This window comes from Motacilla alba, chromosome 6, assembly GCF_015832195.1.
Source record: "Motacilla alba alba isolate MOTALB_02 chromosome 6, Motacilla_alba_V1.0_pri, whole genome shotgun sequence".
NCBI lineage: Eukaryota > Metazoa > Chordata > Aves > Passeriformes > Motacillidae > Motacilla > Motacilla alba.
Genome location: NC_052021.1, coordinates 28,811,206 through 28,836,367, shown reverse-complemented (window position 1 = coordinate 28,836,367; position 25,162 = coordinate 28,811,206). Strand labels below are relative to the sequence as shown.

Genomic DNA, 25,162 nt, shown 5'->3' with positions numbered 1-25,162 from the left:
GGTTTAACTGTTTAACTTACAGAATTAGGCCTGAGTGCTAAACAATGTTTGTGAAAGTCTGTAAAGTTGTGAGTATTTTCTGCAGAAAGCAGAGAACACACAGACCTGCACTGGGACATATGGTCTCTCCTAGAGAAGTTTTTTGCCATGCATAGCCTTTGGCCAAAGCCCACCATCTGTAGCTTCAACTTTCCTTCCAGCTGCTGATAAAGGTGAAGTATAGAACATATGCTGCACAAAGAGTAACCTTTACATTAGGGTTTACTTTATTTGTTGATTTGTTGGTGGTTTTTTTGTTTTGTTTTTGTGTTGTTTTTTTTTTAACATTCAGAGACTTTTTTTTTCCAACAAAATATTTGTTAATGTACAAGAAAACTCAAATTCAGAGCTTAAAAAATTAGGTATACAACTAAGAACTCCAGTGGAGCATAGATTAGTTATCCATGCAAAGAATTTGCTTCCTCAGTTTTGGAGAAAATGCAGGACAATAAAAACACAGGCATTCCCTTCTTATGTTTGGGACATATGCATAGAAGGAACAAATGCCAGACTCTCCCAGTGTGAACTAGGAATGAGCATCCTTGAGGTATGATTTAAACAAAGATGCTTGACACACTGCCAGTTCTATCCTAGAACAATCCCATCGAGCTGGAAAATGGCTGTGTGCAAGTAATAGAGGATTCTAATACTACTTGGCAAGACATAATTACTGAACGCGCGACTTCCACCTCAGTATCATTGGTTTTGTCTAACTTAGGTCATAAGGGAAGCTAACTGCATAGAAAACGGGTGTGCTGCCCAAAGTTTCCACATCATTTCCAAAAACTTGGCAGTGTTCGGAGCATCTGCTCCCAGGCAGCCCAGGGTGCTGCAGGACAGGAAGGGAGTGAGTTAGCAGAGCTACAGGTATGCCAACAAACTTGCAGAATAGCTCCTGCCCGGCCTAGGCATGGTTCCACAGAGCAATCCATGAGCACCAAAACTCATCATGCACAAGAGAAAATGACTATAGCCACACAATCTAATTCATTCTACTGGTTCACCTCAAGCGTTTCTATTTGCTTTTGACCCTGAACAAACTGAAAGTTGTAGGACTAAATAATTTACCTATTTTGAAACACTAAGTGGCTGACAGGTACCATAAATAACAAATGGAAGAGTAGCATTGCAAATATATGCCTACAAAGCCGGTGCAAGGTAAAGCAATGAGAAGACACAACATAACTTACAGAGGATAAAACATGTTCAAAAAAGAGGTGCATTCTTTCACAGGTTGAGAAACATGCGGAATGACACAACTGGTGTGTTTTTGAACCCAAGTCCTGTCTCTAAACACCCATACCTTCCATGCTTTACACACAGCAAAGATCAGCAATTACTTTTAAGAGACTCCTTTATATGGTAGATAGAAGCTGATTTGAAAAATCCAAATGAATACATTTTTACTGTCAAGATGCACATCATAGGTAAGTTTGAAAACAACAAAAATAGTCCCTCCAAAAACATTTTAAGCTTCAATTTCAACAATTACTTTTAATTTCCTTTCATAATGTTTTTTCTTGTTGCAAGACTATCAACACCTTCATTTCTTTTTCATTTCCTTGAAACATGATCAGGGAACAAGCTAAACATCCTTATTCTCTCATTGCTCTCTTCAGAGCACTTACATTTATATATTTCTTCCAGGAAATGGATTTGACAAAGCCTCAGTAACACTTTTATTTTCATAGCACTTCCGAAAAATGATATTCCAAGCCATAAACAGCATTTTAAGAACTAAGTCCTCATCTCAGAACTCAGAGGCAAAAAAAAATATAACACCCCTCACCCTCAAAAAATGAACTAAAACTCCCAAATAAATAAGAGATAGTGATCAGGCCAAAAGAAGAACACCCAGCTGAGCTTATTTCCAACATAAGTCAACTGAGTTTGCCCTCATCATTACTCAATACTTTTTAATCTCTTAAATGGATTTTTGAAGGTTAAAAGGATATCTTTTTTTTGGCTCTTAATGATAAAAGTTAGCCTGAAAGCACATTTTCTGGTTTATTCCTGCATTTTGGGCACATACCATGCAGTCTACTATTTCTGACAAAGGTGTTCATCTTGGCTCCAGCTCCAGTGAGGTCTGAATGAGTAAACTGGTCACATGTGCAGTGTCACATTACTGTCTACACTTTCTTGTCATGGCTCTTTTGTATCACATCATTGCAGGCAGTTATTTAAAGGATTTTAAAGGTGCAGGTGGGTACCTCCTGTTTAGGAAATATTATATGAGAATGTTTTTGTACAATGATTTGGCAGGGAAGGCAGGTCACCACAAGAAGTGCTTCCAGATAATGCAAGTGCTACTTTAAAATGAGCTGGGATCACTTCCAAAGTGAACACCTCCCTACAGAAGCATTCACTCACACAATTCCAGGTTTTATCTGACAGGCATTCTGGTAAATATTAGTATTTTTAATTGAGTCCCAGCCAGCAAAATGTTGGGATTTATGGTGCAAACTAGACTGCACTAAATTTTAGCCTGAAGTGAAAATATTCACTGGCATTCCCCATACAGCCTCATTTACAGCAGCTTGAACTGAAACCATGGAAGTGGCTGCATATGAATTTTATTTTTCCCCTGAGAGACAATGTTGGAGCATATTGACATGCACAAGTACTGCTTCAGGAAGTCCTAATGAAATGTGGCTGGCTTAATCACTGTGCTTTTTATTTGGACACAACACCAAATTCCCATGAAAAACGAAGTCGGGGCTAAACTAAACATCAACTTGACTGAGCAGCTCCTCATATCCATCTGCTGTGCCATTATTCTGGATCTGTTCTGGATCTGAGAGTGTGGGAGAAGACGGGCACAACAGCCACCCCAGCAGCCTTACCTGACTGCCCAGGTGGTGGAACTCCTGACGGTCCCCTGGGCAGGCACAAAAACACCGTCAGGACGGCGGCTCTGTTTCCTGAGCACGGCTCGATGGCAATCGGCTTGGGAGCACCCTGCAGGAGGAAAACACTCAGATTAACCTTTGAGATTGCCATTCCCTTTTCAATTGTGCACCTTTAGGGTTTTTAAAGGAACAGCATAACAGTGGGAAGATAATTTTTTAGTTGCATTCAAACAGATTGTCCGAACCATGCTAATTGACTTAAAAATGGGTGCTGACAGCCCACGCTGCAGATCTAACCAAACAAAAAACAAATCATCATAAGGACAACAAAATTTTACTGAATTTTATAGCTCGCTAAATGTAGCAATATCAAATTAAAGCTTAGGAAACAGCAAAAGTTTTTGATATACACATTGGTATCTGAGAGTAGCCAACTTCCCCATCTCTATAAAGAAGTATCCATTCTCTAGAAAGAATTCTGCTTCAACAATATCCATTACAGCCTGCCCAATGCCAGAACTATAAAATGAGTGCAAATCTACATTATATACCAATAGCTAAAGACAGGCAATCCCTCTTGAGAGCCCCAGAGCAGGAATTCTGCCTTCTCTCTGTCTGTGCTGCTAAGGAAATTATTTTTTCAGGACAGGACCTTCCTGATTCTTTTTGCATATGCAAAAATAGGTGCAATGCTACTATATTTATATATGCTTAGAAACCCTCTGAAAATGTTGCCAGTGTGATAATCACCTTGCTGTATCTTATATAAAGCTATGATAGCAGTGGTGTTAATGGCAGGGGGTCTGTGCTGTTACCAAACTCTCATTAACTATATAGATAATTTAATTTGCAGCTAGCTTTCAACTAAATGGTTGCTACCATATTGTTCTTGAATTACCAAGGACAGTAGGAGCTGGAAAAAAAAGCAAAGTAGTCCACAAAGGCATAGAATAATAAGTTTTTAAGACGAAAATTTACAATGTATCCACATTTCCATGTTTCCAAGCTTTGTGTTCACTCAGAGATAGGCATGTCACTTCTGAGAGCTTAAACATTTAGTCAAGCACTAAAGATATTTCTAAAAACATTAGGTCAAAATCAGCATAAGCATTTCTTTCTTTTTCTGTTTGTAAATGTTCTAAATGTCTGTCATGTTCCAAGGCAAACTATGAGTTAGACATTTTGATTCAAAATTCAAAGCCAGAAAACTTTCTATTTACATAAAAAATGCAATGTATACATAAATGTCAACCCATTCCAGTATTCTAAGAAAAAATGATAGTTTATTCAAGTTAAATACACTGCAAAGTACTCGATATAAGGAAAACAAAGGCACTTCCATCATGTAAAGCAATAATAATTTTCTGTTTTTCTACCTCCAAGTAACCAACATTTATTACTGCTCAGTGAAAAATAGATAAATATACTTTTTTTTTTTTTTTACTTCATGGTCCTATTTAAAAGGCATTTCTGTAGATTCTTTTAAAGCAACAGCATTAAAGAACTTAGGTCAACAATGGCATCTAATTTAAAAGTGCCATGCCATAGGGAATGAGAACTTACGTCCACCAAAACCTTTACCAAATGATAAAATAGAAAACTAAAACCCCAAAAGCTCCAGCTGGTGTTACTAATGCAGGCAATAGAGCATTTAAGTCAATATTCCTGATTTGTCACAACAGCAAATCAAACAACTATTTGAAAACACAAAGAAAATGAAATCTTCATTGTAAAACATAATTCAGAACACTTTATGCAGACACACAACTGAAAGGAACAAATTCACTGCTACGACTTTTAATTTGGTGATTACTTTCTTGTAAATCCACATGATGATACTTTCTTTTGCTGTGTAATATGAACCCTTTGAACAAAAGGCCCCATCCTCTGTTTGAAGTTTATACTAATGCTCTTCAAAACACAATTGGAGGAAATGGTTTCTGATAAATATTCTTTCAAAGGACTTCATCCAAAAATAAAATACAGTAAGAATGTTGTGCTTTTTTTTTTATTAAAAAATTATGACTGCAGAAGCAAGATGTCTTATCTTAACCTCACATCATTCAGGTTCCCTAGCAAAATAACACAGTAGCATAGAGCAAATGATAATAATTTAGATAGCCTAAGGTTTGTCAGTTGTTTAAAGATAAATACATAACCATGAATCAAAGTTATTTCACAGGGACATAACATGTTCTCTGAAATGTGCCATTTATCATGCATTTTCCACGGGTTTTTTGGAAGAGATAAGGTACAAGTTTGTTTGCCCAAAGCAGTAAGCTACCATGATTTACTTGCTAGAATTATCTTTTTTTCTTTTCCCCTTGTACAGAAAGTGACTTACATTTTTTTTGTCAAAACCTCAAATGACAATCACAGATTAATAAAACTTTATCAACAGAAGACATAAAAAAACAAACACTTCTTCGATAAACTTTTACTCCTATAGTCCCTTTTTTACATATACTATGACAGAAAGAGGTGTGTCAGCTGGGAAGGTGAAAAAGAAAGTGGCAGAGAACTATGAAGGAATAAAAGGATTAAAGAGCATATATTGTTCATATTGATAGGGAAAAAAGAAGAGTAACCCAGAGGATATAGAAAAAAGAAATAAGTGGAGAGGGTAGGGATTAAATCAGGTAATAAAAAAAAAAAAAAAGTCTTATCCACAGTTTAAGTGTGCATTCATGCATTTATTCAAAGTAAGTAGCAGGAGTCATCTTCACAGGTTCCTAGATTTTTGTTAGAGAAAAGGGTCTACATTGTCCCAATATTTTCCTGAAAGTCCTAAAAAGCCAAAGTTCAGCTGCCTGGTTGAGTTTATGAGGAAATACCAAGCTTTGGGAAGATTTTGGATCTGTTTCAGTAAGAAATAGATTTGGGCCAAATTCTTTTTTTTTCCTTCACAGGACAGATGACAATATTACCATTGCTGGCAGAAAAAAACATATGGCACTGTACACCAAATTCATGACTTATAAGAGAAAGCAGCAAAACAGGTGAGTATATTTATTAAAGTATTGAAAACCCCTGCAAATCTTGCATTATTGTATTTGTCTGTTTGGGAATAAAAGAGTTGATCAGGAGTGCAGACCCAGGAGAAGCTGGGAAGTGGATTTTGTCCCCCTTGGGGGTGGGATGGGCAGCAGAGAGCAGTAGGATTTTAATGGTTCTGTATGAGCTCGTCCAGTGTCCAATCTCAAATTCTAAGCAATCTCAAAAGTGGCAAGCAGTGACATGAGAGAGGAAAAGCCTGAAGAGGTGAGAAGAGCAGGAGGACAATGACTGGGGGAATGTTCATGGAGTTGCTCTAAGTGTTCAGCATCTCCTTGAGCAAAATGCACTGAAACTTCAGCACCGATTTGAATCTATGATAATATTTAATACTGTGAATATGGGAAGATGAAAAGTATGAAGAGTTTTGGTCTATCTGTATTCCAAGAAGTGGTGTGTCTCAGAAGTGCAATAAAACTTTTGATTTTCAGTACTAAGTAATATCCCTCTATATATTTTCTTCAGCAGTCTAAGTTAGGTGCATCCAATTTTTAAAAGTGCATTATTATACCATAAGACAAATACTTCACATAAGACTAAATGGCTGCAAACTCATGCCAAAAAAGCAATTAGAAAATTGAATCAAGGAATTAAGGATTAATGTGAGCATGTTACACCTGTCAGAAGCAATAAGTATTTTGACAAGAACAGAATAAAGTTTGACAGTGTGCACAAATACAGATCTGACATATAAATCAAGTATTAAAATGCAAACAGCTATGCATTAATCACTGTAATGTTTCCTAACTAAAATGGTCTTGGTAGTACTTACAAGAATTCATTATAAATAAAACTTCTTAAAAACCAGCTTGAATTATACTTCTTATTGTATTAATTAATTATGTCAATTTAAACTTAGTTTTTAATCATATTATTAAAACAGCATTAATCTGGTGAATTCCACACAAACTAAGCTAGATACCTTGGCAAATAAACAATCAAATCTGTTGTTGCAACAGGATTAGGACCAGACTCAGAATGTAAACAGCCACTTTTCTGGATTTTTAATGTGCAAGATTTCAGAGGAGGGGAAAAACTGGGAAAAAAAAAAAAAGACCATGTCCTCTGAAGAGGTAAGAGGTGCAGAAAAGGAGGAAACATAAAATTCAGACTGTTAGATTCCAAATATTCACTTGCTCTCAGTTTCTGGTGCTTTTCCTAAATTCTTTGGTTATTTTCTGAGTTCCATTATTTATTTGGGATGCACAAGTCTCAGATTCCAAAATGCACTTGAGTACCCCAGTTGGATTTTGGTCAAATTAAGTTGCCTACATGCAAATTCAAAAGCCTCAAGAACCTGTTAGTCTTACTGTTAGTATCAAAATTTTCCCAAGATTTGAAAGTCATCTCTACCTGCCAGGCACATTTTGTTCTCTTCAATGCCTGCTCAGGGTTCACTGGCATTCCTGCAGCTGCCCTGGATGTAGAGCTTGAGCAAGGTAGCTGCTCCCAAAACATTCTTATCAAACTAGATTTTTACATTGCAGTTGTGGCCACTTTCTTTTAAAACAGAGTTGAAAGCAGAGATTAACATTGTTTTTTATGGAAGAGGATGAACCCTGGTTACCCTGTTCTGCTTTTACTAAATGCATCTTTGAGGTGAAATTCTCTGACCAATAATTAAAGATGAACTGTCAAATGCTGTGATTGTTCTGACCATTTTCAGTGCAGTAAAGGCAGACTTCTCAGCAGTGCTAATTAAAAAAAAAAGAAAATGCACCTTCTCAAAATCACAGAATTCCACTGATGTCATTTGGCTGGGTTTTTTCGGCCATTTTCCTGAAGAAACTCCAACTGTCCCCTGTGCAGCTATCCTTCCAGGAGAAGGAGATGGTGGACTCCCACCTGTAGACAACCTCCACCCTACCCCCACCTGATTGTTTCCATGGTCATTTACCAGGAGAACCAAACCCAGCAGTAATGTCAGAGGAAAGAAACAGCACTGTCTGCTCCTCCCAGCAGAATCCCACCACTTTCACAGCACCTGCTGCTGCCCCAGGGAGAACCTGACACTTCCAGAGTGCTGGAGCTAAGGCAAAGCCAGGAACAAAGCCTGCCATCAGCACTGCTGGTTCTCTAGCCTGTCAGTGCTACACCACATCACCATTCTAAGTGTTGGGTGAACTAATGAACTAATAATGCTCATTAACATACTTTTGAGTATGAGCTTCCCAACCACCCACAAGTTTTGACAATTTTCTCTACAGATTTATTCAATGAGTAACGAGCTTTAATGATAGTGCAACACCAAAAAAACCCCAAAACATAATCGTGTGAGGGAGAAATATACTTCAGGAAACATAGAGACCGAATAAATAAACAGGGCTGGGGTACTGAACAGTGCTTGTGGCTGGAAGAGGAAACATCAGTTTTTCATATGACTCCAGGGTTTTACAGAAATTCTGAGCACCTACTGAAGACTTTCATTTAATGCATCACATAAAGTTCCTCTCTTGCAATTAGTGAGTGGAAAGCTTCACCTCATTTAAACCTGCAAGAATGGCCCAGAGTCTGAGTGTCCTCAGCACTTTGAGTTTCTACACTGCACCTTCTTTTGCCTGAGGTTTTCTAAGTGATTTCTAGTTTTGGCTAATGAGGTGCCACTAACCTCTGGCAGGTACAGAACCACATTACCAACAGCAGCAAAAGCTGGTGAACTTTTTGTTGTATCTCATAATTCTTCTACCTAGACTGGAAGAAACTTGAGGCAACAACCTTGCTTCCGTGACTGAGTCATCCAGCTTCACCAATCACTGGGAGGACTCTACCAACCCCACTAGCCCTTCAAAATGAACAAGTTTTACCTGAAAACTTCTAGCATTTCTAATAAAGCTTTATTGATAATTAAATGCAACCCAACCAAAATTACAGTAACATTTCTCATTACTACTTTAACAGCAAATTATCTTTCCATTGTAATTGCGCCCCACTGTTTTTGCAGAACACAAACCATTAATTTCCTTGTATCAAAATAGAAATGGAAATCTCAGACTATACTGGAACATTATTTTCCATAAGAAAAGCAGTGGAAATGAACAATAAATAGAATACATTATGATTACCAAGCTGTTATTATGGCCCCAGTGCACAAACTGCATTGTTATCCTTCGATTTATTGTCTTGCTTCTCTATCTCAGCTCTAACAATGATAGACTGCATTCTTTCATGCAGTCTCTTCTGAGTAGAATATGGTTGTTAGTTCTGTACTGATCTGAAATTTATATATTAAAGTGTTTATGCTCAGAAGAGTCATATTCTTAATAGAAGAACTATGTTTATTTGCAACAAAGTTACTCTCAGTCAATCTTGTAAAGGACTTCATCTCAAAACCTAATACTGTGTCATGTGGCATTTCATTAGCAAGAGAATTATGAATTGACATTCTGATAAAAACTGATTTACTAAGACCAAGCTATGAGAAACACCTGCAGATACATTTCTTTTCAATAGGGTTTCCAGAAAGAGCTCCTTATCAGGTTTGCTGTTCAGTTTTTGTCCTACTGCCTAGAGGTTGCTTTTCCTGACCTGTGACATCAGTGGGCAACATCCTGGAATTTTCTTGATTGCCACGAGAGGCTGAACAGAGCAGAAGACATTGAAGCTAAGTTAAAACATCAGGTGGCTGCAAGGAACACTGACTGCATTTCTCTATCTATGCGCCCATGTATGCAGTTCCCTGTGTCTTCATACTGTTAAATAAACTTGGTTTTACTTTATTATTACATCTTGCCCATTAATGAGGGTAATTCCAGGTTAATATAGAAAATATTGAACATAACTTAGAGCGGATGGTGTGTGTAGTAGTTGGACTGGATTACTGCCAGAGATATCCCCTAGAGCTTCCAGAATATTCCCCTATTAAGCTCTATGAGTCTGATTAAAGGCTGGCAGTGACAGCGTCCAGTTTGTGAAAAGAAATTTATCTTGGCAGCATCCAGGTAGATCCTGTTGGGAAAAGCACCTGAGACTCTGTGTCTGTGGCATATACCAGGAATCATGTATCCCCAGGTACCTTCCTGTAAATTCTTCTGACTGCCATCCTGTAAGTCAAAGTGGTGCTGTGCAGTGAAGTGATGCTAATGGGCATTTGTTTCCCAGATGGCCATATCTGCTGGATCTCCAAGGATTAGAAATGAGAAGTAGAGAATTCTATTATTCCTTTACAATTCAGCCTTAAAGACTTACCTATGAAAACTCATTTCCCTGGGGACGAATAACTGACAGTCCATCACTGCTTGAGCTTGGGCTGATCACTTAAGAGCAGAGAGTCTCTCCCATATGTCACAATGGGTTAATCTTACCCTAGACTGCCTGTAGAAGAGGACATGGTTCCCTCAGAGCCACTACTAACTTTCCAGGGTTGGGAAAGATAAAGTACAAGGCACAATTTAAACTCTGCCTCACTTGCAGGCTGACAGTGAGGCTGAGGCAGGGCTAAGTGTGAGCACAGTACAGGTTTCTTTCACCGGGAACAAGCAAACTGAACCAACTGTAGGCTTTTGAAACGCCCATGAGGAGCCCAGAAGGGCAGCCCTTTGCTCAGGGGGAGGATCTTAAAGTTTCAGTCTGTCATCGTGACAGTGAAACTCAGACAGAAGGCAGAAGCTCTGACTAACAGTTACCTTTTGTGACTGCAGAGATCTTATTCCTGTAGCTCTGCATCACCCCAGAGTCATAAAAGATAAAGTTTGATCATCATTTAGGAGATCAATGCCAGACGTGAGGGTTAGGAAAGGCAAGTGTCCTAAAAGGATTATGCTGTATTTTGCATTTCTTGCTAAATTGGAAAGAAAATATAGTACCCTGTATGTCATCCAAAATACAGTGTTAGTGAACTTTTCCTCAGCAATGCCTTTTCAAGTTCTTTTTTAACCTCCTGGCCACATGCAGGACACCTAGTGAATGATAAATTAATACATTTCTACCTGGAATCGTAATAATAAAAAGGAGAACTAAATCAAGACATTGTGGAAACTAGCTGTCAGCAGAAGCGATTAAAGTGCAAACTTGGCAATATTCTTAATGCAGGAAAAATGTTAATGGCACCCGAATAACAAATTACTTTCCATCATGACAACTTACACAGATCACAGACTAGGGAATGTAGGGAGGACACGAACAAACGTCTGAAAGCGTGACATAGCTTTTCTTTTCATTGTCCTTGCCATGGCCCAAGGACAGTTGTAAAGTGTGTACACCAGAGCCAAAACCATTCTGAAACAAATGATCCCTGTTTAAGATTTGAAAGTCTATAGAAGTTTTCATCCCAGTGACTGCACGTGGACATTGTGGATCCGATTGTAGCTGCTCCGGCAGCTGGAAGAGCAACGAGAAATAAAAGATTTCTGTTATCCAATGAAAAGGAATGAGATGGCAGCAAAAGGGAGCCTGGTTTTGCTGTGTTATAGGGTGGTAGCAGCAGCATGTGTTAAAATGCTTTGGCAGTGGTTGCTGCCAGCAGGGGAAAAGACAGAGGGAAGGTTGGCAGGAGTGTGAAAGCTCAAACCAGACTTTGTCTAAGGTGTTGCAAGATGTGTCTCACTTTCCTCTCTTGAGGACCTCCATCACCTGCTCTGACCATTCACCAATTTGAAAACATAATTGAGTTGTTTTTCACTCTAATCTTATGAATTAATTCAAATCCTAAATATCAGCTGCTTAAATCAGCACAGCACGAGTAGCAGCAGAACTATTTTGATTTACACCAGCTGCGAATCTGACACCATATTATTCATTTATTAATATTGTCCTTGAAAAATCCTGCAAATAAACTCAAGCTCAAGTATTATCACTTAATGTTGCTTTCTAAGATGCTCCCCATCAAGATTGTTAGTACTCACTGTGCTCATGTTAAGAATATCACTAAAAATGCACCAAAAAAATGGAAGCTACAGGATCTAATCTGACAAATAATTAGACACATGAGAATTAGTGCTTGGAGAAACTTTGCATTAAAGCAAACACGATTACTTGCATGAATGAAACTATTTATTCTTGTTACTCATGTTAGCTCAACATATCTGACGTAATAGTTTTTGGTTTTTTTTTTAAGAGACAGAATTTTTACTATTAAAAAAAAGAAAAAACTGCTCCTTTAAAATATTACAAAACCTGTACAACTTTTACTAATTCAGTACAGATCCACAGTATAAAGTATTTGCTGAATTCCACTTACATAAAAGGTAAGTGGGTCTTTTTTGGAAGGTTTTGGGGGGGGTTGGTTTTTTTTGGTTTTGTTTTGTTGGTTGGTTTGTTTTTTGGTTTAGGGGCTTTTTTTGGCTTTTTTTTGTTTGTTTTTTGGGCTTTTTTTTTGTGACCATATTCCAAGCTTGCTTAGGCTCTTGGGCACTGCTGAATGAAAATGAGTGCTATGGAAATATAGCCCAGCTCAACTCACCCTTCTGCTCCAGTCATATTTCTTATGGCACAGCAGAACGTCTAATTATGTCATATATTTATTATTCTCTTCATTGCTAAGGTGGTGCTCAGTCACCACCACCAAAAGTCATGATTCACATTAAATTCTATAGCCCCAATCCTTATTGCATGAAAGTATTTATTTTGCTTCAGAAAATGCTCTCACTTTAAATTTGACATTGTAAAATTTAGCAGCAGTGATGACGATTTTAGCATCTGATCTTCAAAAGAAATACCATTTTCACAGCAGACTGACCACCTTTTTGAAAGAGCTTCCTTAAAAATTCACAAATTTTTGAACTTTTCATTGAAGTTGCCTTCAGAGCCCTGCATTCTGTTAAGATTTGTACTCTGCCCATACATTTTCCCTATCTAACCAAATTATTTCTCTTCCCCTAAGTTTATGCATGAAGTTTAAATCACTGACAAGACTAAATAGAGAAATGTTTGTCCTGTACATCAGTCAACAGAATGGTATAACACATTTACTTTTGGTCTCTATGTAAACTCTGATTTATTTTAGCAGTGACTAAAGGATAAAGAGGCAGATAACACATTTTACCATTATTTTCTGATTCCTCTTCCCCCTTCCCAACACCTATCCTAGTCCTATGAAAATAAATGCTCTGTATCAAATGCCACTGGCTAACAATAAGCAGAAGGAGCAGGAACTTATTTACTTCAGCAAGGGTTGAGATTTGAGATCAGTCACCAAGCAGATGTTATTTCTGAAGCTGAAAGTTTTCATGATGATTGTTACTATGGAAACCAAGCTTTGTAAAATATTCCAAACAAACACCTCTTTATTACCCTGGGCTGTAACTGTAGTGCTCTGCATTAAGGCTGCATCCCACGGTAAGTTTTCAACTGTGCACAATTTATTTCTGGTTATTTGCTTTCAGTAGTAACCACAACACAGGGTTTCTGTAGGTCTAAGAAGAGACTGTATCACAGTACCAGCCATCCATAAAATGACACACACTGTACCCATTCAGCACTAAACTCCTGTCTCTTTCATTTCCCCCCTCCTGTGGGCAGCCACTCAAACCAGTGTTTCCCTGTTCAGCAACAGTGAAAAACAGGAACCCACTGCTAATTCCTGTGGTTAGATCAGCAGCACAAAACCAGCAGTGGTTACTAAATGCCAGCCCCAGCCTCTTTAGCAATTAAACCATTCTTCATTCTTAGTAGACTTTGTGAAGCCCATGAGTCACCCAGAAGGCATCTCTCAGTGGCCTGTCATGTCATAACCATGAGTCTCAGACCTGCTGCTCTCTTTGTGAGAGAGAGGGGGAGTGAAAATTTGGATCCCAGTTCCAGTGAGGACAGTGGGGCTTCAGCACTGCAGGACCCCTGGCTCTGAGTGCATCCCCAGGGAGAGGGCACAGATGTCACTGCTGGGTGACCTGGCAGCACCATGCTCTGTGCCAGTGGAAGGGGCAGGTGAAGCCCACACCTGTGCTTGGTATTTTAACCACGTCCCCCCTGCTACAATCCAGCTCCCATGGATAGGGAACAGGGCAAACTGCAAACGGAGGTTAAGGAGCAGCAGCTGGCTTCTTATAACAGGGAAAGGAAAACTGTACTTAAGGCTAAGCAAGGAAATGAGAAGGAATTTTATTACAGAATGAATGTACCATGTGGACACTGGGAATATCCTTTGTCTGAGGCCTTTCTGTCTCCTTTTATAGAGAAGTCCTTATAAAGGATAAAATTATACTAATATTTCAAAATATAGGTATGTTCAAGACAGGTGGGGTCAAAACTTCTGATTATTACAATTAAAATTACAAAGCCATTTTCATCCTCAACTGACTGCCATGTGCTCATAGTCTCCTTTAACTTTTTATGCTCTTTTACTGCTCAAATAGGACAATTTTACCCAAATCTTTCAGAAACTTCTCAGTTATCTTTGAGATGTGTGACAATTACATTTTCCCCCTAATACCAGTTCCATCCAGAACTTACAATTTAATTTAAAACTTGGCATTGACTCAGGTAACATTAAGGATTCCTGCTTTTCATTACTGTAAAACAAATCTGTTTTAAAATACAGCGATGCAATCAGAGCACAATTAGATTTCCATAAGAATATACAGAAGTATGGGACTTTGTGTGCCACTGGCATCTATTATAACACTCCAGAGCAGGAAAGCATTAAGCAAAAGAGCACAACTAAAGAGCCAGCTAAAGAGTTTTAGTTGTCTGATTTGTTCTCTTGCAATGGTGTGCTGAAGATAATAATAAAATTAAAAATATTTATGAAAGATTTTAAGCGTGAGAAATATGTGGCATAAAACACACTGGAAAAAGGTCACAGACAAAGCAGGCATGTTTTATGAAGATAGAGCTACAATTTGGAAGTGACTGTGTGGGACAGAACACAGAGAACACAATACAGTCATGGCACATGTCCTGGTGGACCAATGCCCAGAGAGGGAAGTGCTGCAGCTCAGTGCTGTGGTTACAGGATGGTTAAGGGTTGAGAGAACACACAAGCTGTCTTTTCACTGGCAGCTCTCTGTGGATACCCACAACTTCTGAAAAGATTTCCTGTCTGTGAAGTAGGGTGTGCTTTCACCATGGAGGAGGAATTATGATGGCTGGGTGCAACATGGCCAAAGCCAAATCCTCTGGGTAGGGGCACTCAAGGGATCACAACAGCCACGCAAGAAATCCAACTGCCTCCTACTCCCCAGCTTGAGTAAGCTCCATTTAAGGCCACATTGACTTAAGGTGACCTTCCCCAAGCACATGGAATTATACATATGTCCAGGTAGGCTACCTACACAAAAAAACGGCCATTTTTTCTTACTATGCTATGAGAAACCTCTGGAACATGATTTTGGAGGATAAATTTAAGCATAATAAAAGCTATGTCAAAGACCTTGAGTGAAAAATCTTCTTGAAAACCTCCTCAGTCCCAGACAGAGCAATTTCTCATAATTCCCCAAATGTCTATTGAAATGAGTTGCACTAAAAGGTTCTAGAGCCATCGATATATTTAAGAATTTAATAGATGTATTTTAGTCCTCTTTGGTGATAAATTGCCAGAATGGTTTCTACTCCCTCCAGTTTCCTTGTCCCTGATTTTCTGCTGTGACATTTCTGGATGACTTCCAGTTCTGATTGTTGTAAAGTCCTTGTTTTTGCAGAATCACCTAGTGTAGAAATTTGCAATTCCAAACACTATCTTTTTTGGTCTGTTTATCAGCTAACAGTCTTTGCTCAAGCAATCTTTGCCCTTCACATTCCAATTGATTTTGTCCTTATTCAAACTTCTATGACTTTACTATAAGAAATGTAATTTAAAACATAGATTAATATTTTTTTACATTTAAGAAAAAAATTATCTTTGGGCAATCTTTAGTGATGAGAAGTATCTGAATGTACACATAATGACAGACTTAATTTGAATCATTAACATTTCGCCCATTCAATTTTTCTAATATTGAGGTTTATTTTTATATTTTCTTTATATACTTAAAACATTTTTTTATGTTCACATGAAAGGCCTCTTTGCATAGTTATAATTTTTCTCCAGCTTGCCTGGTTTTGTTCATTAGAGTTTCCTAATTTTCTGTGAACTGCTGAGCAAGCTGAAGATTTTAATTGGATATATCACTTTATTTTTTCTTGTAAGAGCCTTCTTATTAAAGGCTACTCATGTAGATGATATAGATGTTAATCAGCTTGCATCTGTCCTTCTAAAAGATTCAGTTAGGTCCCTAATTAACCATCTGTAAACAAACCCTTGCTCAGTAACAGGGCTCAGGCATTTCTTGTGAGGTAGCAAAAGCTGGTGAGGGCCTCCTGCTAACTCTCAGCTCTGCTGTAAATATTTGACTCCTCTCAGTATACAGAAAGTAATTGGAAAAAGACAAGTGACTCACAGTCTAGATTGCAGTTCACTGGATTCTCTCTAATTGAGTCATTGTTATTATGAGAAAGCTCTAAAAATTGCAGGTGCATGTTGCTCCCAGGAGGTGTCAGGTGCTTTAGCAGCACTAAGAGTTGTGTATTCCAGAGCTGAAAGAAGCCAGGACAGAGAAGACCATACATTTCCTATGATGAAAGTCAAGATAGCCAGTCTTTAAAAATAGAATTAACTTCTGCAGATAAAAAATAGTTTTTTTTTTTCCCCTCCAGAAAGAAAAGCATATTATTCTGTGCATTTCCCAAGATCCTGGTCTTCCCGAACACCAATGGTCACTAGAAAATTCTTTCATATTTTTGATTTTTTAATCAATATTACTCTCCTTTAAGACTGCTTTTAAAGCTCACATCTCCCTGACTTTACACTGTGGCACTTGATACACTCTGCAGTGATCACAGGAGTTTCTCACCAGCTTCAAGAAGGGTAACTTAGCCCCCCTAATAAATCTGGTCTCTCACAACCTCCTAGGGAGCACGTGGATACTTCATGTGCAATAAGGGTATCCTTTTTTCTCATAACATATTTGGCATTATACACCTAAAGCACTCTATATTTATATCTATCCCATTCCTAGCATGCTGTTAAGGACCACATCTGCTCACAAAGACTTGATGCACACCCTGTAGCTCTTTTCTTATGGGATGCTCACAGCTGTGACAGAGACAGACACTGTTATTGTCCATGCTTAGGAGCAATTTCTAGTACAAAAGGAAACCATCTTCTCTGTTCTTACAAGCAGATAACTCACTGACGTGTGTCAGGAGGCATTATTCATTTTTACCACACAGAAGCACATCAAGGGTGCCACTCAATCACATGGAAGGGATTACAGCTACTCTGAGGCACTTCCAGTCCAGCCATCATATCTATTTCTCATCCTTCCCTCTTCTCTCCAGTACCTTACTATAAATTACAGGTATTACCTACATGGCTGTTAATCCACACCTAAAAAGACTTTGTGTGATGACCACAAATACAGGACCATTTGCACAAAACACAGGGAAGTGACTGCTTTTCCACAGCACATCCTGACAGCAGGGAGCATGACAGAATCCACATCACTTAGCACACATGACTTCAGAGGCAGATACTCATTTTGATTTAGTACTAATATTTCAGAGGTACTTTTTTGTGCTTTCCACCAACATTTCAGCAAGGGATCATTGTGACTCTCGTGTTCAAAGAACTTTATTTTATCTTTAATTCTCCGATTGATAGAGCTGTTTTCTGAACAGCACTTGTATGTAATTAGGTCTCTATTATATAGTGGTTAGGAGCTGAGAAGGATCATTAGGAGTTGAAAAGAAAATAAAGACATAAAATGAACTTGCTAATCACCAAAAGTTGAAAACAAAAATTTATGAAGGGAGAAAGCAGAGCCACAAATCAGAGATCTAACCTTTTTCTGCAGTTCTGTTTCTCTCAGTGATCTCCCTCAAGATCCAGATTTGTTATAACACATCCATTTCATATTGATTGCAACAGATTGTGTAACACGAGACATCTTGTCTTTGCAATTTTCCAGATTCTTCTGAAAGTAAACTCATCAAATCATCTAAAAACATGTTACCAGAGCTCTTCAATATTGCATCTATCATGTCTTTCCTTCCCATTACCATGTGCATGCAGATGACTAAATTAACACTCCCCTGTATCCCACACAGACCTTCATCACAGCTGTTGTGTCAGATATAATCCATTGCACCTCTGCTCACCTGTTCCACACTTGCAGGACAAAAAACCCCTCCTCTTTGGGAGACACAGACTGATTTCAATATCTAAATATGTTTTGTAACAGTTTTTCCCAGCTCTAAATGTCAAGGAACTTCTCAGTTTTAAAGATCTGGAACCTATCTAAAAGCTCATGGTATGTACACTTGATATTTCACTTAGCACCAGCGAGCACTTTTGGGCCTTCTACCCAGTGGTCCTAGGAGCTGGAAATTAAAAGGTTGGATAAATTCACTTGGGAGATTCACAGCATTCCACTAGGATGCAGAACTCTTGCTTTGGGTCTTAATATTTAGGCTAAAACAAATGAAGGAATTAGCTTTATAATCTAAGAATACAAGAAGTAAACCCATACCACAGTCTCTAATTTCCTTTTTTTCCGGCTGTTAAATATGTACCATATGCATAATGTATGGCAATGTGATCTACAGAGCTTTTATTGATGATTGTTTGGTGTGATCTATAACTCACATATTGCTCATTTGTGAGTAATGCAAGTCCTCCCAAACTCCTGCTCACACACATAGAAAAGATGAAAACATTCAATGACTATCACTTTAGGAAGGCCACATTATTCCTGAGTGTCACAGCTTATGCAAGTCCTGCTGAAGAAGGGAAAGAACTAACTGACATCACAAAATTACCCACTCCAAATGCATTATACATTTAAGAAAAAGAAGTAATTTAGAAATGTGAAATTCTTCCTCTCAGAAAAGTTTGGGTGTTCTTTTTTAAATATTTGAATATAAAGCCACTTTCTTTTAATTCAACTGCATAATCACAGAATGGGCCAGGTTGGAAGGGATCACCGTGAGGTCCTGCTCAAGCAGGGTCATCCCAGAGCACATGGCACAGGATTGTGCTGAAAAACAGCAAATGGTGAAATTCTCAGATTTTATAATTTGCATCAAAAATTCACTATTTTTCCTGTCTGGGTTGCATTTGATAAATAAGAGGGATTTTACATAGCATGCATTTCTAGTTCCTTGGGTTTTGGTACCAAGGTTCTATAATTTCCAGTGCACACAGGCATCCAATGCCTTCACCATCAACATCTCTGCAGAACATAATGACTAGGGAAAGATTTTTTACATGCCTAAATTTTTCTGAATTTTGAAGAACTAAGGCTAAAAGATTATATGATTTTTTTTGTCTGCATTTGGTTACAAAGACTTCTCTAAAAATTCCAAATATCCAAAATTTTAAGAAGCTGCATCACACAGCCCAAAAATCTGGGAGTAAGGGGTGCTCTTCCACTAGTCCATAATAAAAGCAGAACACAGGAATATGATGCAAAAGAAAATAGATGTAATTACCTAGTACAAGAAGAACAGATGTCAAAAAAATGAACTTAGGTCTTTAGAACTAAGGAAAATTAAATTTAAACCAACACTATTATACCATATTCTTGACAAAGAGCAAAATGATGGAATGTCACTTTTCTTTCAATGTCTATGTCAGCCTGAAATAAAGATAGCACTTTAATATCATTTACAAATACATGTTAGCTATTATAACATCATTTGTTTCATTCACTCATTACTAATACTTAAACACAAAGTAAAAGTTCAACAGCTTTGTTGACAGCATGATAAATTACAAGAAACCAGACAAGTAAAACGTACTACACTTGCCATCACACAACCAGGGAGACTGTAAAAATAACAGAAATCTTTAATTAACTCAGGAAATTAAAAGGTGAGTTTAATAAAGAAGCTTAATAACAAGACACACTCAGATGAACTCACGAGCACATGTTAATCAAGAACAAGGCATAATTTCAGGTGCATGACTAGATACTTATACACAGCTTAAATTACACGAAAGATAAATGTGTTAAAGTGGTATCCACACACTGATGAAACTGTGATCTTATAAACACAGGCACTGACCATAAGTAGCTAATAACAAAAAATGGGGAGCAAGGATGATTCCTCAAAGAGCACAAGTTAAATGAGAAATTACACTGAGACTGACACTGTGGATTATAGCATGGGAGATTCTTATTGCCCTGGGTTTACATGTAGATAATAAAAACTATGTATTTTGTAGGTAGAAGTTTCCAGAACAGAACTGCACTACCATTCAATTAACTACTGCAGCAAACATGAGATTAGGATAAAGTCTTGTTTCTGATAGCTGCCTAATTCCTTTGGTTTCAACAATCATATTTACTGAGTGTGCACCACAAATACAGACAATAAGTAGCTCTTGTGGATACACATTCAATAGATGTTTATATAAGAACAGAAGTTTGGTTCTTTTCTATTCAAATATCCTGAAAATTACCAACATAAGGAAGAAATGTATGTTCTGAAATATTGAATTTGAAAATACCAGAAAATTTTACAGTGTTTGAAGTGTTTAAATACATAACATTGCTGCTTCAGTGATTTTCTTAATGGATAACAATTGAAAACAAGATATTTCAATTAAGAGTCCCTACAATCAATTGAACAACTTAACTACAAAACCTCCCTATAAATAAGTTATGGCCTCTTGAAATTAGAGCATTTAAAACACAGAATAAAAACAACAGTATCCCGAATTTAATGGATAAAACTATGACTAAGTTATTCATTAAATAGCACCAAGTATTAGTATTGTCCTTCTTCAGCCATGTGGAAAATGTTTGGAAAGGTTCAGTCCCCCCAGATCTAACACAACTTTCAGGAAATAGCCACAGGCTTCAGCAGTTTTACACTTCCCTGGTAGATTTTCAGTTCCAAACAAAGGTAACTCTTGTCTAGCCCAAGCCAAAATTATCAGCTGGAGCATTCCAGATGCAGCTTTCAGTGACAAAATGCAAATTCAATGAAAAAAAATAGGGTTTACATTGGAAAAAAAGTAAATTATATTTGAAACATGTCTCAACATTGTATGTACATGTGGCTTTGAAAGTGATAAACTACCAAGTGAATTTTAATATGGGAGTACTCTTTTAATGAACATTTACAAATGATCTCTTGGCTTTTCTAATCTCAGTCCTTATTTGTCTTGGAAATTCTGCTTTTGTTCTTCCTACAAAATGTGTTCCATGAGCTACAGAATTGAACTTACTCAATTTATAACCCATGGTTTTTAACTCGTTCAAATGAATTTGGCAATGTACAGTGGTGCCACATTTATTCTCAGCAGCCATGCCTCCCCCCTCCCCCACAACCCCCAGTTTATTCATTTCCTAGAGGAAATTGCAAGTTAATAGAAAAAGCAGCACTGGAACTGCCTCACATCCTATAGTTATTAATTAAGTAAAGTCTGGTTCAGTAACTCTGGATACTAAAAATACAGAGTTAAACAAACCCTAGTGCTTTTTGAAATGAAGTTTCAACTTCGTCAGTCATTCCACAAAATTTATGCATTGACACATCTTTAAAAAATTTTTCACAAAATCTCAGAGTTAAAAAAAAACAAACAAACAAACCAAAACCCAAAACAGCTCTTGACCATTTCTTTTGAAGGAGTGAACTCCTTCAAAACATACCAAAGTTTCTGTTGTGCAGGAGCCACTAGCTAGGTAATTCTCCTTTATTCTCCTTTACTCCTATTGTAGATTATTTCTCTGCAATTAATAAAACAAGAGGGTGCACTACTGATTTAGTTGACAACGTACAGCAATTAGTAAAGCTTAAAATTCACTTGTGTGAGAAACTTTTAAGTGCTCCTGATATCTGAAGATCTTACAGAATAATTACAGTTGCAGTTGGTATTGAATGTTAAGTCAGTAGGTAGCATGCTGGGAAAAATGCACATAAACTTAGGTTATAACAAGCCTATTCCTTTAAAGTGAGCCTTTTCTTCAAAGTTAGCAGGCTATTATTAAAGTGATGTTTTGGAAATGAGGACAATAATGGTTTCAACACCTATGTCAAATATTTTTAAAATTCTGAATGGAATGGAACATATAAAATGCTTATGGCAAGTTTAAAGGTTGGGAATAACTGGTGTTATAAATGCAAGAGGAAGTAAGAAATTTTGATGAATTTCATCTGTGAATATGTACATTACAGAGAATACTTGCAAACATACCAGTTTGTATCCTAAAAAAGAGTTGAATCCCCTCTTCCCTCACGCAAATTAATGGATGGGTGCCTCTAACTGAAAAGCAATGCCAAGGGAAAAGAAATGCCATAAAAAATAGGATTTTAAAATAGATTGAACTAGATTGTTTATTATAGATGGCATTCACCTTTGATTAAACAGTAACTATTTAGGATGTTTTGCTCTCATGTCTGCTTTTCTACTCCAAGCAAGACACATGTGTCACAAGAGGAGTTTGCTGTGTTTGCTCAAAGTTACACAGCAAGGGATGTTTGCTGTGCTCGGCCTTCAGAGCCTGAACTGTGCCCTCAGTGTCACATCTTACACACTGGCAAGGGGAAAGCTGAGTTGCAGCAGAGAAAGCATTCCTTCTTTCCTCAGAGGAGCATTTTGCTCCTCATTTCCACAGAGGAGCAAAATTACTGGCAAGGGACAGTGAGGCAGGTGTAAGGCAAACCCCCTGCACTTGCCATGGAAGCAGCACTGGCTTTCCAGCATTTCTCCTGCTCAGAAAGACCTGCCAGCTTGTGCTCCTCTTCTTCAGGGACTTGGCAGCTTTTTGTCCCAAGGAAGCAGGAGCTTGTCCCCAACCTGTCTGTGACTATTGGCACCTCCATCTGCCAATTCCTGCAACAGCAAAGGGTCTGTGCTGAGCTCCTGTGGAAACACAGCCCAGGGGCTGCCACCCTTGCAGGCAGCCACACACACCACACTGAACAAACTACACCACAGCAGAGCTCCCAGCAACAAGGGAAAAAAAGAGGGAATTAAAGATCACTCATAGATATCACAATGAAGAACAAAGGTTATGGCTAGCCAGCATCCAAGTTTTGTTAACTACGACCTTAAATTGAAAAAACCCACCAAACCCACAAATGCCAACAACTTCTAAATCACCAAATAGAAACCCAAAGCAACAAATAGAATTGCATTATGAACAAGTTTTCTTGCACAGGTTTAAAATCTATCCCATCAACTTGCCTACACGATATGAGTGACCATAAAAAGGGCTGAGTGCTGAAGGACTGCTTTCCAGATTTGCTGTTGCTTTCCATGTATTAGGACAATTACCCCCCCTTTTCTTTCCTCTCAAGTGGATACAAACAATCATGCCGTGCATCAGTAATTTTTCTCATAATTTATAGTGCCTTTTAGCTTATTGTCTTCAATGAAAAAGCTCTTATACTGAGCAGTAGACACACTGAATACTTCAAATAGTACAGGAGAAAGACCATTAACTCAAATTAATTCAATTTTTTCTAACAGACACTTTTTCTCTATTGCACCTGAGTTCCAGTTCCCTTCTTTCCTGCCAAACATATTCAGGCCCTAAGGGCCTTGGATACTTTTGAAAATCTATTTTAATGACAGTGTTGAATTCGAGATTGGAGGCTAAAGGATATATCCCTCTCTGCAGCATGTGCTACAGCACCCCATTTCTGATGGTGGTACTTTAGTGTAAAAATCACTGTAAATTATTTCATATGGAAGGAAAGATGGTGTTAAGATATCAGCTTTAGAGCACAGCACCTCCTTTAAAATTCCCTGTGCACTGACTGGTCACCTCTAGGGCTGGGGATTGGTTCTTCCTTTGTCATCTCTGCATCACAGCCCATGGCCCTGCTAGATTTCCCAGCACAACCATTCACCCTGAAAGCTGCACTGCTGCAATGATTGACCTTAAAAAATAACCCAGAAAAAGGAAAAAAAAAAAAGCAAATGGAGGTATTTTTTAGAGTACAATACTTCCTCAATTCATTTCCCAGAGTCATTCTTCAAGCAGTTGGGGGGTACCAGTAAAAGTGCAGAGGTAAAAGGTGTAAATGATAGAGCCTGATGCAGAGGACAGAAAATATTGAGAGGCAGTGGTGCTGCTAACCAGCCAAGAACATCAAACTGCTCATTCCTTACCTAGTCTGCATTTTTGCTCATAGGAGCTAGTTTCACCAAAACTAACCATTTATGTTATACTAATCAAACTTGTTTACAACCTGCATTTAACCAGGAGACTGATACTTCTTTTTTTCAGACTTTGAGAGATCTTTTTTCCCTGAAAGCTGGCCTGGTGTTTTATTTCAGAAATACATTAGTTAGTTTAATAAAATATATGGCTTTTCTGGGAAATCTTTTTATTCCTACAGAGTATGTGATTAACAGGCTGGCAAGTTAAATTTTACATAAGCAGGATATATATCTCCAACCTCTTAAGCATCTTGTCTCAGCTTTCTCTGGAAGACTAGGTCTGTTGCAGGAAAAATGACCACTGCTTCCCTACCAAGGACAGGCTTTTTAATATATCAGACCCTTATCCTCCTTGATCTAAAAAACCCCTCAACTTTACCAATGAAGAAAGCCAGGAGGCCAAAGTAACTCCTCTCACTACTTGCTCACAGCAAGGGAAAAGCTCCACATGCCTCCAGAGCTCCGTGGCATTGCTCAGGTTTCTGCAGTCAGAACCAGGTTCCCAGGTCCTGCTGTTTTGGCAGAGATTGCATAATGCTGACACATTTAAGTAGGGAAATAAATCAGGCACAGCCTGCCATAATAACCTTCAGTTGTGAGTGACACAAGAACTGGAAGGTTTCATTGGCCTGGGACATGCTAGAACAGAAAGTGGAGAAATGAAAAGAGATCTCTTTCTGCAATCATAAAATCTTCCTCTCAGTAAGTGTGGTAAGGAAAAAGGAAGTTGTAAAAATAAATTAATTCACCTGGATATGATACACAATTACTTGAAACAGCTGCTTGTGTACTTGAGTTACTGGCTTGCTGTGCTAAAACACTAATTAAAAGTAGATTGAGAGAAGATAGCACTGACATTTGCATTTCCTGCAAGGTCACTTCTGAAAATGATTACTGTAATCCAGGTAAGATGCACTGCTTAATGCTTTTTTGGACAGTGTGTTCACATTTTCTTATTTAATGACAACGCTCAGCCCAATACTATTTAACTCTTTCCTTCAGACATTTTATGATATGCCGTCGAAAAATATTACCATAAATTACACTTGTGAGAAGATTGAAACCGAAGTTGTTCTCTCCAAATTAATTTAGGTAAGTACACTAGATAAATAAATCAGCACACTTCAGC

At 38.0% G+C, this 25,162-nt stretch overlaps 1 protein-coding gene across 2 annotated transcripts in view; it reads right to left on the bottom strand.

Annotated features, from left to right (window-relative positions):
* The window catches only part of ATRNL1 (attractin like 1), a 435,696-nt gene that overhangs the window by 48,931 nt on the left and 361,603 nt on the right, over positions 1-25,162 (bottom strand). For both annotated transcript variants that reach the window (XM_038140021.1, XM_038140022.1), the window contains one exon: positions 2,886-3,000. In XM_038140021.1, coding sequence (XP_037995949.1) covers positions 2,886-3,000 — 115 coding nt within the window. The remainder of the gene's footprint in view (positions 1-2,885; positions 3,001-25,162) is intronic.